Here is a 15,086-nt window from a genome sequence, read left to right as displayed (position 1 = left end):
CTTTTTCTCTCTTGTGAAGATGATTTCAAACCAGAAACTTCGAAAACTCTTCCAATATGGTATCCTGGAAATCAGGATTGCTGCAGAGATATTCTTTGATAAGGAGACACAAGTAGCCCGCTTTTCTAGCATTTAAGCTCTGAGCCCTGATCATAGTAATTAAAGAGATAATTCAAAGAGAGGAAAGCTTTTTAAGAAGCCATTGAGAAATACGTGCAATACAATGGTAGACAGCAGAGGAATAAAGAAAGAAGCAAAAATGCACATGGAACATTTGTACTCCCCCACAGAAGTCCCAACAAGGTTTAAATACAGTTTAAAGGGTCACATCCTGAATGGCCATCAGTTTACAAACCTGATATAAGCACATTTAATCTGGCATTTCTGTCATTTACTTATGCACTTGGTTAGAAAGACCAAATCTCAGATGTGTATGGAACTGACATTTTAAACTAAGAAATTTCCACCCAAAGTCTATATAGTTTACGCAGATTATAAAATGCCTAATACTGCATAACAATCCATAACACATAATAATTTTTTTATTCATCTCCATTGGAAGAATTTTTTTAAGGCTTCCTTCACATCTTTGTTTCTTAGTGTGTAGATGAAAGGATTCAGCAAGGGAGTCACAATAGTATTCAAGATGTTCACAATTTTGGTCATCTCTAAAGATGTCTGTTTAGAAGGCTTGACATACAGAAAGATGGTGGAACCAGACCATATCATGACAACGGCAAGATGGGAAGAGCACGTTGAAAAAGCCTTTCGCTGTCCTTTGGTGGAAGGGATGCGCAAAATGGTGGAAATGATGTATATGTAAGAAAGAAAGGTTATCGAGCATGAGCCCAAGACGACAATGATGGCTATCACAAAATCTGCTATCTCCATGACATATGTGTCAGTACAAGAGAGAACTATCCAGGAATCAATGTTGCAGTAGAAGTGGTTGATCACATTGGGCCCACAGAAGGACAGTCTTGTGATGAGAAAAGCTGGTATGCAAATCACAAGGAATCCACACAGCCAAGAGCTAAATGCCAGCTTACCAGAGAGGCTGAGGTCCATTATGATACTGTAGTGCAGAGGGTCACATATGGCCAAATATCGGTCATAAGCCATTGCAGATAGCAGGAGATATTCTGTGCAACCAAAGCCAAAAACAAAGTACATCTGTAGGATGCAGCCAGTGAAAGAGATGCTTCTACTCCTCCCTAGAATGATGGCGAGGGTCTTAGGAATAATGGATGTGGTGTACCATATCTCCAGGAATGAGAGATTGCAAAGGAAGAAATACATGGGAATGTGGAGGCGGCGGTTTGTTATCACTAGGATAACAATGGCTAGATTTCCCATTATTGTCAGAATATACATGACTAAAAAGAGTGCAAAGATGAACGATTTTAAATACAAAGATCCAGGGAAGCCAAGGAGGATAAAATCCAACACTCTTGTTTCATTCTGTCTACCTTGGCTGTGCCCCCTCATTTCTCCTTTTTTACCTGTTAAAACAAAGAGCTGAATTACAGGAATTAATCAATCACATTTATATTTATGAAACTGGAGTAAAGTAGTATCTAACAAAACTTACTCATAACTTGACAGAGTCTGCTTTAACCATATTAAAAAACATATGGTTATGCTGAAATAGTGTTGCTTCTAAATGGATTAATAAGATCAAACAGGAAAGTTGAGCATCTGCTAACCACAGATGAACTTAAATGGGAGCTTAGACTCTTGAAAGATTATACCCTGAAAATATTATAGGTCATGAAAGTGCTACTGAACTCCAATCTAGCTCTTCGACTGCAGACTAACACAGCCACCCTAATGAAAACAGCTTTACATTGTGAATGCTGTTTTACTTTTCATCAGCAAGATGTTTAAAACTCTCATACACAGGTATGGTTATGGAAGTATTCATATACAAAGAGAAACACACATGATCAGAAGCAGAGCAGTGGCAAACTATAAGGACTAGAGTTTCTATTATGAAACAGGAAAGTGACAGATTAAATTAGAAATGAAGGCAGAGATGAGGATTGCAACTGGAAAGAAAGACTAGAGACCCTTACATGCTGTCTGGTTATTATGATTAAACTGTATATTAAACTTATTATCATGTTTTAAAAAATGAATACAATGGTGCGATTAGAGGACTATTTAGCTTCAGCTAGACATGATAATTCATTTGAGAACTAGTCTGATCTATATTATGCTGGGTCACATTTATTAGATTATCAGTAATATTTTTTATTAGGGGGAGTTAGGGTTCCTTGACCTGGGTGGCCCAGGCTAGCCTGATCTCATCAGATCTCAGAAGTTAAGAAAGGTCTGCTCTGGTTACTACTTGGATGGGTAAATTACTGAAGAAGTTCAGGGTTACTCCACAGAGGCATGCAATGGCAAGCCACTTCAACATCTCTTGCCTTGAAAACCCTATGGGGTCACCATAGGTCAGTTGCAATTCAATGACACTTTCCACCACCACCACTTCCATTTTACAACTGCTGCATAATGTTGACTTAAGTACATTTTAATCTCTGGCCTTAATAGTCTTATGCCCTTCCCTTTAGATAGTAATATCTACTTCAAATGGAAAGCTACTGATAGCTTATGGAGGGAATCCTGCTGAGCCTATCCACTGGGCCACTGGATTTCTGCCCCCTAAGCCTCTTGCCCTCATGGCATTAGTGGTAACAAGAAGTGGGACCCGCGATACTTGCGGGGGGGAGTATTCCCCACAGCTCCCAGCCTACAGAAGCAGCAGCAGGTGAGCCCAGGTGAGCCCAGTCATCTCCCTCCCCCCGACAACGAGGCCTGAGTAGCTCAGAGCTGCCAGCCCACCAAGCATTCTCCCTCCACCACCCCCCAAGCGGCAGCAAGGCCTGAACAACTGCCGGCTACCAGCCCACCAAGCTTTCTTCCCCCACCCCTGCGGCAGCAAGGCTGGCCCACCAAGTTTTCTCCCTCCTGAGCAGCAGTGGCGGCGAGGCTTGAACAGCTCACAGCTGCCGGCCCACCAAGCCTTTTCCCACCCTGCCCCCCAGTGGTGGCAGCAGCAAGGCAATTCTCAGAGCATTCTCTGCGTATGTGCAGGCAGCGCTCTTTTACTTTTGGGGGGATTGACATATCCCCAATATAGTTTTTTTTAAAGATTTCAGATTTTTCTGTACATCTGGGGATTGCCTCAAATGAGCAGGAAAATCTCTTTGCCCCCTAGGTGCCCCTGTGCGGATCTAGATATCCGCACACAGGGCGCACCTTGGATATTAGATATATAGATGTATGAAACCTCTCAGAGTTTGTAGACAAAGCAATTAAATACAGACACTTACCACATATATGTTGATTCATTCCATTGGAACAATATGCCAAAAATATGACTTTGATTAAATGTTTGTAATGGTCCATTATTCCCTCCATGGAATAATTAACACATAAACACTTCCAGTCTCCATTTTTCAAAGTATTTTTGCATTGATTGCGTCTGTCATTTCTTCTCAGCCAGGCTGAACCATGAGTGAGAAGGTCCTCTGACACAGTGGCTTCTATATAACCAAATGTTCCCTTGAGAGGTTATCTCCAAGGTCTTCATCAGCTTTGAAACTTCTAACCATTCTTGCATAATTTTGAAAAATAAAATTTCCCAGAAAGCACTGAAGTCTTCTGAGCTCCATTTTCTCCATGGATTTGCATTTAAGCAATACAAACAAACACAGAGAATGCCCATGAGAATTAAACAGCAAATGGGCAATCTGAGTATGATCAGTCTGTTAACAAGTATGCATAGTTCATAACTGTTGGAGTCGTTTGCCTCGTTAAAGGCAATTACTATTCAGTTGGATGCAAATTTTATTTAATTTGCCATTCTACCATGTTTGATTCATTACCACCCATGATTAGAAAATTCCATTCCATTCTATTTTGTTTTGTTTTCCCTTTCTTGATAGTTAAATTTTTTACCAAAGATTAAGCACCACTTCTTATCCTCAGTATAGCTCAGATAATGTGGTATAATTTCTACTCTCACAACTTTAGCTTAAATACCTTCAGCTTTGGTGCTTGATGAGAAATCATGTTGACTTTATTGAATCCTTTGGATAAGTGAAGGTATGGTTCCTGTACTCTCTTCTGAGGAAGCGTTCTATGAAATGATTTTCAAGTCAATGGCATTATTAAGATAAGAAAAGAAAACAAGGAACACCTATATCCTGTACTGACAAGAACTGCGCACACAAGTACTTTGTTCTCATAAGTAATTTTTATTCATGTTGTTTCATTTTAGGGATTACTTTGAATTGGACTTGGATATTTCTATATCAAAGCAAACTGCTTTTGTGAGTGCACCCTGATTTCATTAGTTGGATGCAAATTTTATTTAATTTGCCAATCTACCATGTCATCACAACAGCACCCATGATTAGAAAATTCCATTCCATTTCCATTTCTTGGCATGGAAAGGCCACAAATTTATTGATTACGGCCCAAGGAGCATTGGTGCAACATGGGGACAGATCCAAGCACTGGGTGATCCACCTGCCTCCCAATGAACAATCCTCGGGCCCACCTGCTGAGAAAAAAGTCTTGGAGTGGCAACTTTTGTGGTTACCATGAGGGCAGCTGCCACTAAGTAGTTTCCTTTGCCACCTGGTGGTGACCCTGCAAACAGCCCCCAGGCTGGGCATGCCGCATAATGACTCAATCCCCTAAGGGGATCACCAGTGGCACACAGTGTCAGCTTTGCTGCCATGGGGGTGGGGAGGTTGGCTGCCTTCTAATTGCCTTTGCATTCCTTCTGTGCTTCTTTGCTGCCACACCGCTTATCTCTAAGTATTGCAGGTGGAAATGTTGACGTCTGGTTTTCTTGAGAACAGTGGGAGAGTGTTTCGTTCCCTGCTTCAGTGCTAAAAAGCCGAAGCTCTTTCTCCTGCACGTGGGAGGGTGGCTAATTGGCCAGGGCAAGGGGTGTGTGCATACGAATACCCTATATCCTATATGCCCTATGGGCAGCCGTCATTCTTAACAATGCCGATGTTAATGCATCTATAGCTCTTCAATAAAGAATTACCTTTCCTGATAAGCATGTACTACGTTGTTGGCTGTGGGTTCTGACACACAGGCTGTCTCCTCCCAACGGATTCCTCCCAATCCCCCAAACCACCCAAGCTGTGACAAAATAACAGAAAATACACAACCAAAAGGGAGGGAGGGTGGGAGAGCAGGAGAAAATGCGCTGAGAGGCTCTGGGTGGCGTGGTTTAAATCCATTTGATGAGGCTCTACGTCACTGCGCATCAGAACTCACCAAATGTTCCGTGATTCTGCAGGCTGGCCAATTGCTGCCATGTGACGCCAAGAAAACTCTGCCTGAGATTTCTCAGCTTCAGTTTTATGGTCCTGTTTAAAGGATTCCAACTCTCGGGTGTGTTCTTCCCATACTACTTTGAGCTCTCTCTCATGTGCTGCCTCCAAGTGTGCAACTGGTGTGTCAGTCTGTCTCTTGCACATGGCTATCAGTTTAGCCATCTGGTGTCAGTGGGCGATCCAACCCAAGAGAAGACACAATATCAATGCCACCACTGGCAGGATGAGTGGGTTATCTCTTCCCCCTTGGTCAGTTGACACAAGTAGATGGCTGCCGTTGGATGAACCGATGCTGGCAAGCGTTCCAAGGGCGGAGGCGCATTTGGAGAAAAGACTCCCAAGTGCTTCCATCTTAGAGGCTTGGTTCCCAAGTCTCCTAAAACTCGGGGAAAACGAGCTCGCGGGCTCCCTACAACTCGTGAGTAAGTTCTGTGGCTTCATTACTTTCTGCGCTGGGGCGGTTCAAGCAGTGCTTGGCGACCTCGGTCCCCAGAGAAAAGGTTTCGGGAATGGGATTCCTTGAGCCACCATTCCAGGGCCAACGTACGAGCCCTATCTTTGGTTTAGGAACGGGGGGTGGGACTCTCCCTCTCTCTCTCACCCGAATCTTAGCACATCCTGAACCTTAGTTTAGGCCAAAAGGGATCATCTGCGTCCACCTTTGCCAGGGCAATGTCTGGAACCCGAGTTTAGGATGGTCGCCACTGCCTACCACCCAAGGCACGTCTTGAACCTTAGTTTAGGCCAAAAGGGATCATCTGCATCCGCTTTTGCCAGGGCAATGTCTTAAACTCGAGTTTAGGCCAAAAGGATCATCTGCGTCCGCTTTGGCAGGGCATCGTCTTGAACCCAAGTTTAGGATGGGGGTCACTGCATCCCACCCAAGGCGCACCTGGAACCTATGTGCCGTGGGTACTTCTACCATGGCCTCGCTTTGTTTGCAAAGCCGACTACGAGCGATGCTGCACTCAAAAAGAAAGTGGGGGTGTATGTGCATGTGTGTAGTGCTTGGTAAAATTGGGGGCTATTGTCCTACACTATTCGTCTCGGCTTCCATCCATGATAGACCAAGAGCATGGCGCGGGGCTGCTCCAAGGATATCAAGACAGAAAAAAACAATGGAAACCCACCCACGATAGGGTGCTCAACTCAGGCCAGGCACACAGACAGAAACCTTGCACACACCCTTCCTGGTCCCTGGAGGGAACGATTCCTCTACGTCTGTGTGTCCGAGAGACAGCGTGTCAACTCGCTGACTGTCGTGCGCACAGGGTAATCCCAGTGGTGCCTTTAATTTCCTGTTAGCCAAATTGCTTTATCTTTTTTTTTTTAATCCCCTGAAAACAGGGTAGCTTTATTAGTTTTTTTTGTTACACCCTACAAACTAAAAGAAAAAGAAAACTGGGAGGGAAAAGTACCCCGGGATTAAAGAAAAGTAAATTAGACCCACACTATAACTAAAAACCCAAGAAAGGAGACCATTAGCTGTTAGTTTCCAGTTAGTTTTTTTAAAAAAAAACATTCCGTTCAAAAGTCAATGAGTTAGAGAGTTAGTTAGTCCATATTAGCAATCCAAGCCAGTTCAGGTGCGTAAAATGCTTCTTCCAACGTCATCCACGTCTGCGAATATTCTTAAAGCCTTAAAGTTACTTTGGTTTTCTAAGTCTTAATTTGTAAGTTTCTTTAATTGGTACACCGCCCACTGCTCCTAGGTCTTCTTCCGAGTCCTTCTCTGCTGTATCTGCTCCGCCTCCTTGTTGCAGCTGCTCCTCTTCTGTCTGTCCAAGATGCCGTTTCACCCATTCTTCAGCTTTTAAAACCGAGTCAATTTTCTCCCATTTATTTCTAAATTTAAACACAACACCTTAAGGAAAGCACCAGGAATACTGAATTTGGTTGATTTGTAGGAATGAAATCAATTCTTTATATGATTTCCTTTTCTGGCGTCCTTCAAACGGAGTGTCCTTTAGAACCCTGATGTCCGTTGCTCCCAGCTTCAGGGGATTTGCCGATGCTGCTTTAAGGATTGCATCCCTTATCTGTCTTCGGAGGAACTTGACAGCAATTTCGCCCAGCAGGTTATTTCGCTTTATATACTGAGTATGATCTATAGACCACCTAAATTTCCATTTCTGCATCTGTCATTGATACTCCCACCACAAGTGCAATAAACTCCACTATAAGTTTCTTCAAGTCCTCCCCCGATGATTTGGCAATACCCTGAAACCTGAGTGTCTGATTTGCTTTCTCCATTTACAAGTTCAAAAGCCTTCTTTCCTGGGAATCGTGCCTCTGTTCCAACACTCCCACCTTCTTTTTAACTTTCTTGGTGTCATGTGCTGTCTCCTTTATTTTCTCATCTGCTTGCACTGCTTTCTTAGTTAACTCAGCAATCTGTTGCTGCTGCATTGCCAGATTTTGGTTTGAAGTGACCAACTGCTGGTTAATATCATCGAGTCTCTCATTAATTGGCTTGAGCAGTTCCGATAACATGGAAAATATGTCACTCGTCTCTTCCGGTCTCGAACTTTGACTCACTTGTTTTATTTTCGCAAGCTTTTTCTGAGCCGCGACCATTTTCAAATTTGTTTATATTAGAAGAACCATTTCACTCTTCTCCGGAGAAACACTCGATTCTTCTTCGCAAACTCAGCTAAGTCTCTTACGCACTTTATTGCTTCCTCTCCCCCACACCCCTTTGCTTATTAGCTCAGTTTATTTGTTTAAGCCGGGAGTTCGCTCCCGACATCGCTTTCAATTAGGGGGGGGGAGGACTCACTTTTAAGACTTTCTGCTTAAAATGCTCTCTGGTTCATTGCCAGTCTGCCCTCAGACCTCTTGTAGCTTTGCAGTATTGCTGATCTCCTCTGCTTGTCGGCTGGCATCAACTATGCTCAGTGAAAACTGAGCCACACAGTGGACGGACCTTCGGGGCAAGAGAGCGCCTCAATTCTCCAGCATTACGCCATCGAAGAGGTCACCACCCAGCGCCCCCTGGCCCAGAGCCTTTCCTAAGGCTCACCTGGGGGTGTCACTTGAGGTGGCACCCCTCTGAACCACTGGTGAGCAAGTCGCCTCCCCAGAGATAGGGGAATGCAACCGCCATCATCAAGCCAAAGACTGGAAACACCAAATTGCTTTATCTTCAGCCATTGGCAAATTTTAAACTGGGTGCTTGCCAACTATAACAAGGTCCTGTTCCCACCAACAGGTTACCAGAGAAGGCGTTCGAGGCTGTTGCTGTTCAAATAACTGTCTTTTACTTAAAGAATATAAATCACATACAAATACTGATGCGCTCACACATTCAATCAAGTTCCTTAGAAATACAGTATTAAAATAAGCACATTTGCATTAGCAGGTGGGGGTGATGAGGGGTGATACTTATCTGTCCTGGTGTCAGCTAGCTGCCATATCTGTGTAGTCTACCCTTCCCTATTCCCACCTTGCTTGCAGCTCAGCAGCTTGCCATAAACATGCCAGGGAGACAATGGGAGCTAGGCGCCGTTATCAGTCTGGCCTTGTGAAGTAGGGAGGGCTTGGGGTCCACATTTGGTGTGAATTTTTCTGCTCTCAGGAAACCATGAAACTCTCCCGCTCATTATGTAATCTTTTGCCGGGAGTCTTCCCGCACGCATGCTAGAAGTTCATTTGCTTAGCTAATTGCCTTGCCTAGCTATATGTATTGGGATGTTCCCGCCTTCTAGTTATTCCTAACAATAATCCTGTGGACATGGTACCAGTCTTGTACACTAATAAAGCATAACGCTTCTTAAGAAACATGTGTGAAGAGTTACTTGCTGTGGAACCTGACACCTGAAGCTTGTTCATTCCAATGAAGAATGGATGGGAAGAAATAGAACTCTAGGGATTTGTAACACATGGCTAGAACCAGCCAGCACGTGTGGGTCACTTGACTGCAGATCAAGAGATCAAAGTAAAGGCAAGGATTTGGGTATAGCAAGCTGGACAAAAGAGGAGTATAAAGCAGACAGGGGTTGTGGCGGGGGATGCTAGCTAGTTGATCAAGTAGAGAGAGAGAAACCATGTGACTGGTTTGCTTCTTTTATCGGAGATCCAGGAGATGGGTGTTGACAGTGCCAACCTCCTGGTCCATTTCCCTGTTAGTCCGTCCCAAAACTAATCCTATCGGTTGTCTATAGGAGTGGGAGGTTGCCTATAAGGAGTGGTCAATATTGAAATCTAAAACCTTACTCAAGGAAGACATCTGGGCAGGTGTGAAACCTTGGCATCAGGATGCTCCATTGAAGTGTAGATGAAGCTTGGCCATTCCTCTGGTAATCAAAGTTCCATTTGGCAGGAAATGCCAATGTAGAAATAAAGCAGAGTTGTGCAATACGTGACTGTCAACAATTCAGCAATGGGGACTGCTTCTTCTCAATTTGTTGTTTTGCTGACAATAATGGAGATGTGTGCTTCCTCACCAGGCTGGTAGCTGTGTAGCTGAAACCTCATTCACATTTTAAGGCTTATGCAGGTACCTTCTATGTGTAATATCACAACAGGTGATTTGTACAGCTTTCTGATCCTATGTGTGTGTGTGTGCAGAGTCCATTGTGTGTGTAGCAGCAAATATAGTTCATAAAGCAAAATATCAATCTCATTACTTAACATGTCAACAAGGCCTTTAAAGATGTAAAAGCCTTTGGCCTTGTTGACAGTCCTTATTGCAAAAATGCGATGGCAATTTGCATATGATAATCCAATAAAAAACTTGTTTGAAAAATTCTAGCTGCATTGTTATAACCTAGTACCCAATTTTTTAAAAAAAAACTATGGAAAAGACCATATAGCAGTACAGCAGACTGACCTGGAATCAAAAATTGGCAAGCTGAAATTTAGGGGGTGGGAAGCAGTAAGGGGAGGAAGATAAAAACATATGATTTTATCCTGGAGAAAAAAAGGTCCAGTACTTTCAGGTTTATGTTTCTGAAAGATGGTGGGTAGGAAGAAGGCTCAGGAGCAGAATCAGCTCCACAAATGGAGAGCCTGAAATACCACTTTTATGATCCTAGATTTACCTGGGATCCAACAAATGTTTCTTGCTATTGGCTAAATGTACTGCAGAACTAGGATCTGTGATTGCATTGGACCAAGAGTTGTAGGTCTGGCTTCCTATTGGTAGGCTGATTGTTTAAAAGATATACAAGGTGAAGCAGAATGATGAGTAACTAGGGGCAATATAAATCCAAAGATGGTCATTAGGGATGGGCATGGAGCACAAAAATATAGTCCAGGTCATGGTTCATGACAATCCATGAACCAAATCATGAATTGAACCAGGTTTTTTTTTTCCATGGCCTTGCAACCCACCTTGAAAGGGACCACAATATTTTAAAATGGGGTTTGCAGAAACCCTGAAAAACAGCTGAGCACCAATCAGCTGTTTCGAGCTGTCTTCTGCAATCCATTTAAAGTTTTAAAAAACTGCAGAAGACCTTAAAGGGGCTGCAGAAGACAGTGTGAAACAGCTGATCAGCAGGGAGGCACTCAGCTGTTTTTGAGGCTTTGGGGGGAATGGAAAGCAGGGGTTTAAGGCATTTGGAGTCCCTTTAAACCTTGATTTTCTGTCCAATGCACAAACTCCAAACAGTACCGACCCCTGGTCTAAATGTTCATGGAAGGTTGTGCCAGTTCATAAACTTCTGTTCAGGAACCACAAACAGGACAAAATTCACCATGGATCTTGCTTTGTGGTTCAGTTTGTGCCCATCCCTAATGGTCATGCTAGGAGAGTCAACATGGGTAGCAGAATGATTTGGGAAGGATGAATGAATTATTTGAGTGGCAGACCAATTACAGCAGGGGTGTCAAACTTATGCCCCATGGGCTGGAAACAGCCTGTCCAGGGCTCTTATCTGGCCCACAAGCAATTGATCATTGCCTTTATTGCCAGATGGCAGAGGTGATGCATTATGTCCCTGTATACTATCCCAGATGTGTAACGAGCGGTGGACATGGGAGGGTGGGCATCAGGGAGATACTGTAAAGAAATACTGTAAGAGCCAGCTGTGCTGTAGAGAACAAGATGTGGTGTGGTGGTTAAGAATGGAAGGCTCTAATGTGGAAAACTGGGTTTGATTCCCCACCCTTTCACAGGCAGCCAACTGGATGACCTTGGGCCAGTCACAGTTCCCTCAGAGCTCTCTCAGCCCCACCTACCTCACAAGGTGCATGTTGTGGGGAGAGAAAGGGAAGATGATTGTAAACCACTCTAAGACTCCTTCAGGTTGTGAGTGGTGGAGTATAAAATCAACTCTCCTCCTCCTCCTCCTTCTCCTCCTCCTCACTTGGGCTTCAGAGACACGGCTCCACTATGTCTCATTCACATTTCACCTCCCCCCCATTCCACTCTTTTGTTCATTTATTGAACACTTTCCAAAGTACATTTATAGTCTCACCTTTGTTCACACTCTACATAGTCCATTCCATTCATCAGTCTTTTCCTCTGTTTCCAACATGCACAGAAGCATCATACAGTTTTTCTTTAGGCAATAATTAAATAGGCTTTTTCGTGGCACACTTACAGCAAGACAGGAAAAAATTAACTGACATATATACAACACCACTAATACATTCTACATTACTGTTCTAAGAACTGATCTCTTAGGACTGGCTTACTATGCAGCCACATTTCAATGAGGCTGCATGAGAAGCCAGCCCAAAGCTGACCCAGCAGGGAGTGCTCTGCTTCCTGCCAGCTCAGCTGATCTTAGAGCTGTCTTCTTGTGCAGCCCCGCTTAAACAAGGCTGCACAAGAAGCCAGCCCAAAGCTGAGCTGGCTGGGAGTTCCAGCCTCTTTTCTGTTTTTTGAATTTATCCCAAATATATCCCAGATATTTTTGGGATGCTAAAACATACCAGAAAAATTACTGAAAGGTGTTTTTTTTTTTGAGGGGTGGAGGTATATTTTAGGCTTGGGTAGATCTTAATGCACACCCCACGTACAGAGTGTCGAGCAGTACCAGTGCAATCACAGAATGCTCAGCAGAATCCAGTGCCAACCGGACTGATGTCAAGAACAGAATCACAACCCAAGTCGGGGAGGGGGGGCTGGAAGCACAGCAGAACTAGAGCAATATACTAGTATCCAACAGAACCCAGAGCCAATGTGGCAATGCCAGCTCAACCACAATCCAAGCAAGAGGGCATTTTTGCAACCCCAGTAGAACCAGTACAAAGTACAGAGTGCCCAGCAGTACCAGTGTAATTACAGAGTGCTCAGCAGAACCTAGTGCCACTGATATTTCAAGCTTAAAAGGACTGATCTCAAAGCACAGAGTCACAAACCAAAGCAAAGGGGATAAGATTTTCCAAGCTCTGTGCAAGAAAGGAATCCAGGCAAAGGTCGGGGGGGGGGAAACCTATTGAAACTGACATGACTAGATTGAAACTGCAATGTTGTTTCCAAGGCTGGAGAATTCCACCTGACTTGTTACTCTGGAAATGTATGCATGAACTGGGACAAACCTCCACAAACAGCATGAAATTTCATAGAAAGTTTGTGTCAGTTGACTTGCCAAGAACTTCACTCTCCTTCTCCTTTTGATATAAGGCAAAAGGGGGGGTAATTCAGAGCCTGGGCGCCCCCATTAGCTGGATAATCTCCCTTTCCTTCTGTTTCCCATATAATTATTTGAAAGTATTTATAAAGAACCAGAGAGATTGAGTGTGTGTATGTTTCTTTCCTAAAATTGCCTCTTTCTCTCTCTTGTGAAGATGATTTCAAACCAGAAACTTCGAAAACTCTTCCAATATGGTATCCTGGAAATCAGGATTGCTGCAGATAAATTCTTTGATAAGGAGAAAAAGTAGCCCAATTTTCTAGCATTTCAGTTCTGAGCCCTAATCTTAGTAATTAAAGAGATAATTCAAAGAGAGGAAAGCTTTTTAAGAAGCCATTGAGAAATACGTGCAATACAATGGTAGACAGCAGAGGAATAAAGAAAGAAGCAAAAATGCACATGGAACATTTGTACTCCCCCACAGAAGTCCCAACAAGGTTTAAATACAGTTTAAAGGGTCACATCCTGAATGGCCATCAGTTTACAAACCTGATATAAGCACATTTAATCTGGCATTTCTGTCATTTACTTATGCACTTGGTTAGAAAGACCAAATCTCAGATGTGTAAGGAACTGACATTAAAAACTAAGAAATTTCCACCCAAAGTCTATATAGTTTGCACAGATTATAAAATGCCTAATACTGCATAACAACCCATACCACATAATATATATTTTTCATCTCCAGTGGAAGCAATTTCTTAAGGCTTCCTTCACATCTTTGTTTCTTAGTGTGTAGATGAAAGGATTCAGCAAGGGAGTCACAATAGTATTCAAGATGTTCACAATTTTGGTCATCTCTAAAGATGTCTGTTTAGAAGGCTTGACATACAGAAAGATGGTGGAACCAGACCATATCATGACAACGGCAAGATGGGAAGAGCACGCTGAAAAAGCCTTTCGCTGTCCTTTGGTGGAAGGGATGCGCAAAATGGTGGAAATGATGTATATGTAAGAAATAAAGGTTATCAGGGATGGGCACAAGATGACAATGATCGATATCACAAAATCTGCCATCTCCATGACATATGTGTCAGTACAAGAGAGAACTATCCAGGAATCAATGTTGCAGTAGAAGTGGTTGATCACATTGGGCCCACAGAAGGACAGTCTTGTGATGAGAAAAGCTGGTATGCAAATCACAAGGAATCCACACAGCCAAGAGCTAAATGCCAGCTTACCAGAGAGGCTGAGGTCCATTATGATACTGTAGTGCAGAGGGTCACATATGGCCAAATATCGGTCATAAGCCATTGCAGATAGCAGGAGATATTCTGTGCTGCCAAAACCGAAAACAAAGTACATCTGTAGGATGCAGCCAGTGAAAGAGATGCTTCTACTCCTCCCTAGAATGATGGCGAGGGTCTTAGGAATAATGGATGTGGTGTACCATATCTCCAGGAATGAGAGATTGCAAAGGAAGAAATACATGGGAATGTGGAGGCGGCGGTTTGTTATCACTAGGATAATGATGGCTAGATTTCCCATTATTGTCAGAATATACATGACTAAAAAGAGTGTAAAGATGAACGATTTTAAATACAGAGATCCAGGGAAGCCAAGGAGAATAAAATCCAACACTCTTGTTTCATTCTGTCTACCTTGGCTGTGCCCCCTCATTTCTCCTTTTTTACCTGTTAAAACAAAGAGCTGAATTACAGGAATTAATCAATCACATTTATATTTATGCAACTGGAGTAAAGTATTATCTAACAAAACTTACTCATAACTTGACAGAGTCTGCTTTAACCATATTAAAAACATATGGTTATGCTGAAATAGACAGTGTTGCTTCTAAATTGATTAATAGGTGGAGTCCTGGAGGCACACGATGACGTGAATTGCAGGTGTGGCGGAGCCTGAGGGACGCAGCCAAGGCCGGGAGCAGACGTGGATCATGCGCCGAACATTCCCACCGAGGAAAGCCACTGTGGTCCACCTTGAGCACCAGGATGAACGGCCCGACCAAAGACTGCCTGGGAAGAAAAAAGAAGCCGAGCAGGAGAAACAACAGCCCACCACCTGGGTGCCAGTAGGCAGACCCGTCCCTGTACAATGTGGGCTTAGTGAGGAAGGACATTTTCCTAGAACCCCTATGTAAACTGCCCAGAGACCCCTAGGGGTCAGGGCGGTA

The 15,086-nt window shown here is 43.4% G+C and overlaps 2 protein-coding genes across 2 annotated transcripts; both read right to left on the bottom strand.

Annotated features, from left to right (window-relative positions):
* Positions 1-546: 546 nt before the first annotated feature.
* On the bottom strand, positions 547-7,943 carry LOC107120051 (olfactory receptor 6F1-like). Its single transcript, XM_015422691.1, has 4 exons — positions 7,624-7,943; positions 7,017-7,211; positions 4,051-4,147; positions 547-1,518 (listed from the first exon to the last, which is right to left on the bottom strand). Exons 1-4 carry the CDS (start codon positions 7,941-7,943, stop codon positions 547-549), a joined length of 1,584 nt encoding a protein of 527 aa, XP_015278177.1.
* Positions 7,944-13,630: 5,687 nt separating this feature from the next.
* On the bottom strand, positions 13,631-14,572 carry LOC107120050 (olfactory receptor 6F1-like). The gene has a single exon (XM_015422689.1). The coding sequence runs from the start codon at positions 14,570-14,572 to the stop codon at positions 13,631-13,633; it is 942 nt and encodes a 313-aa protein (XP_015278175.1).
* Between the last annotated feature and the right edge of the window lie 514 nt (positions 14,573-15,086).

This window comes from Gekko japonicus, unplaced genomic scaffold (assembly GCF_001447785.1).
Source record: "Gekko japonicus isolate JY-2015 unplaced genomic scaffold, Gekko_japonicus_V1.1 scaffold2364, whole genome shotgun sequence".
In the NCBI taxonomy this organism is placed as follows: Eukaryota; Metazoa; Chordata; class Lepidosauria; order Squamata; family Gekkonidae; genus Gekko; species Gekko japonicus.
The sequence above is the reverse complement of the archived record's forward strand: the minus strand, read 5'-3'. Positions and strand labels throughout refer to the sequence as shown.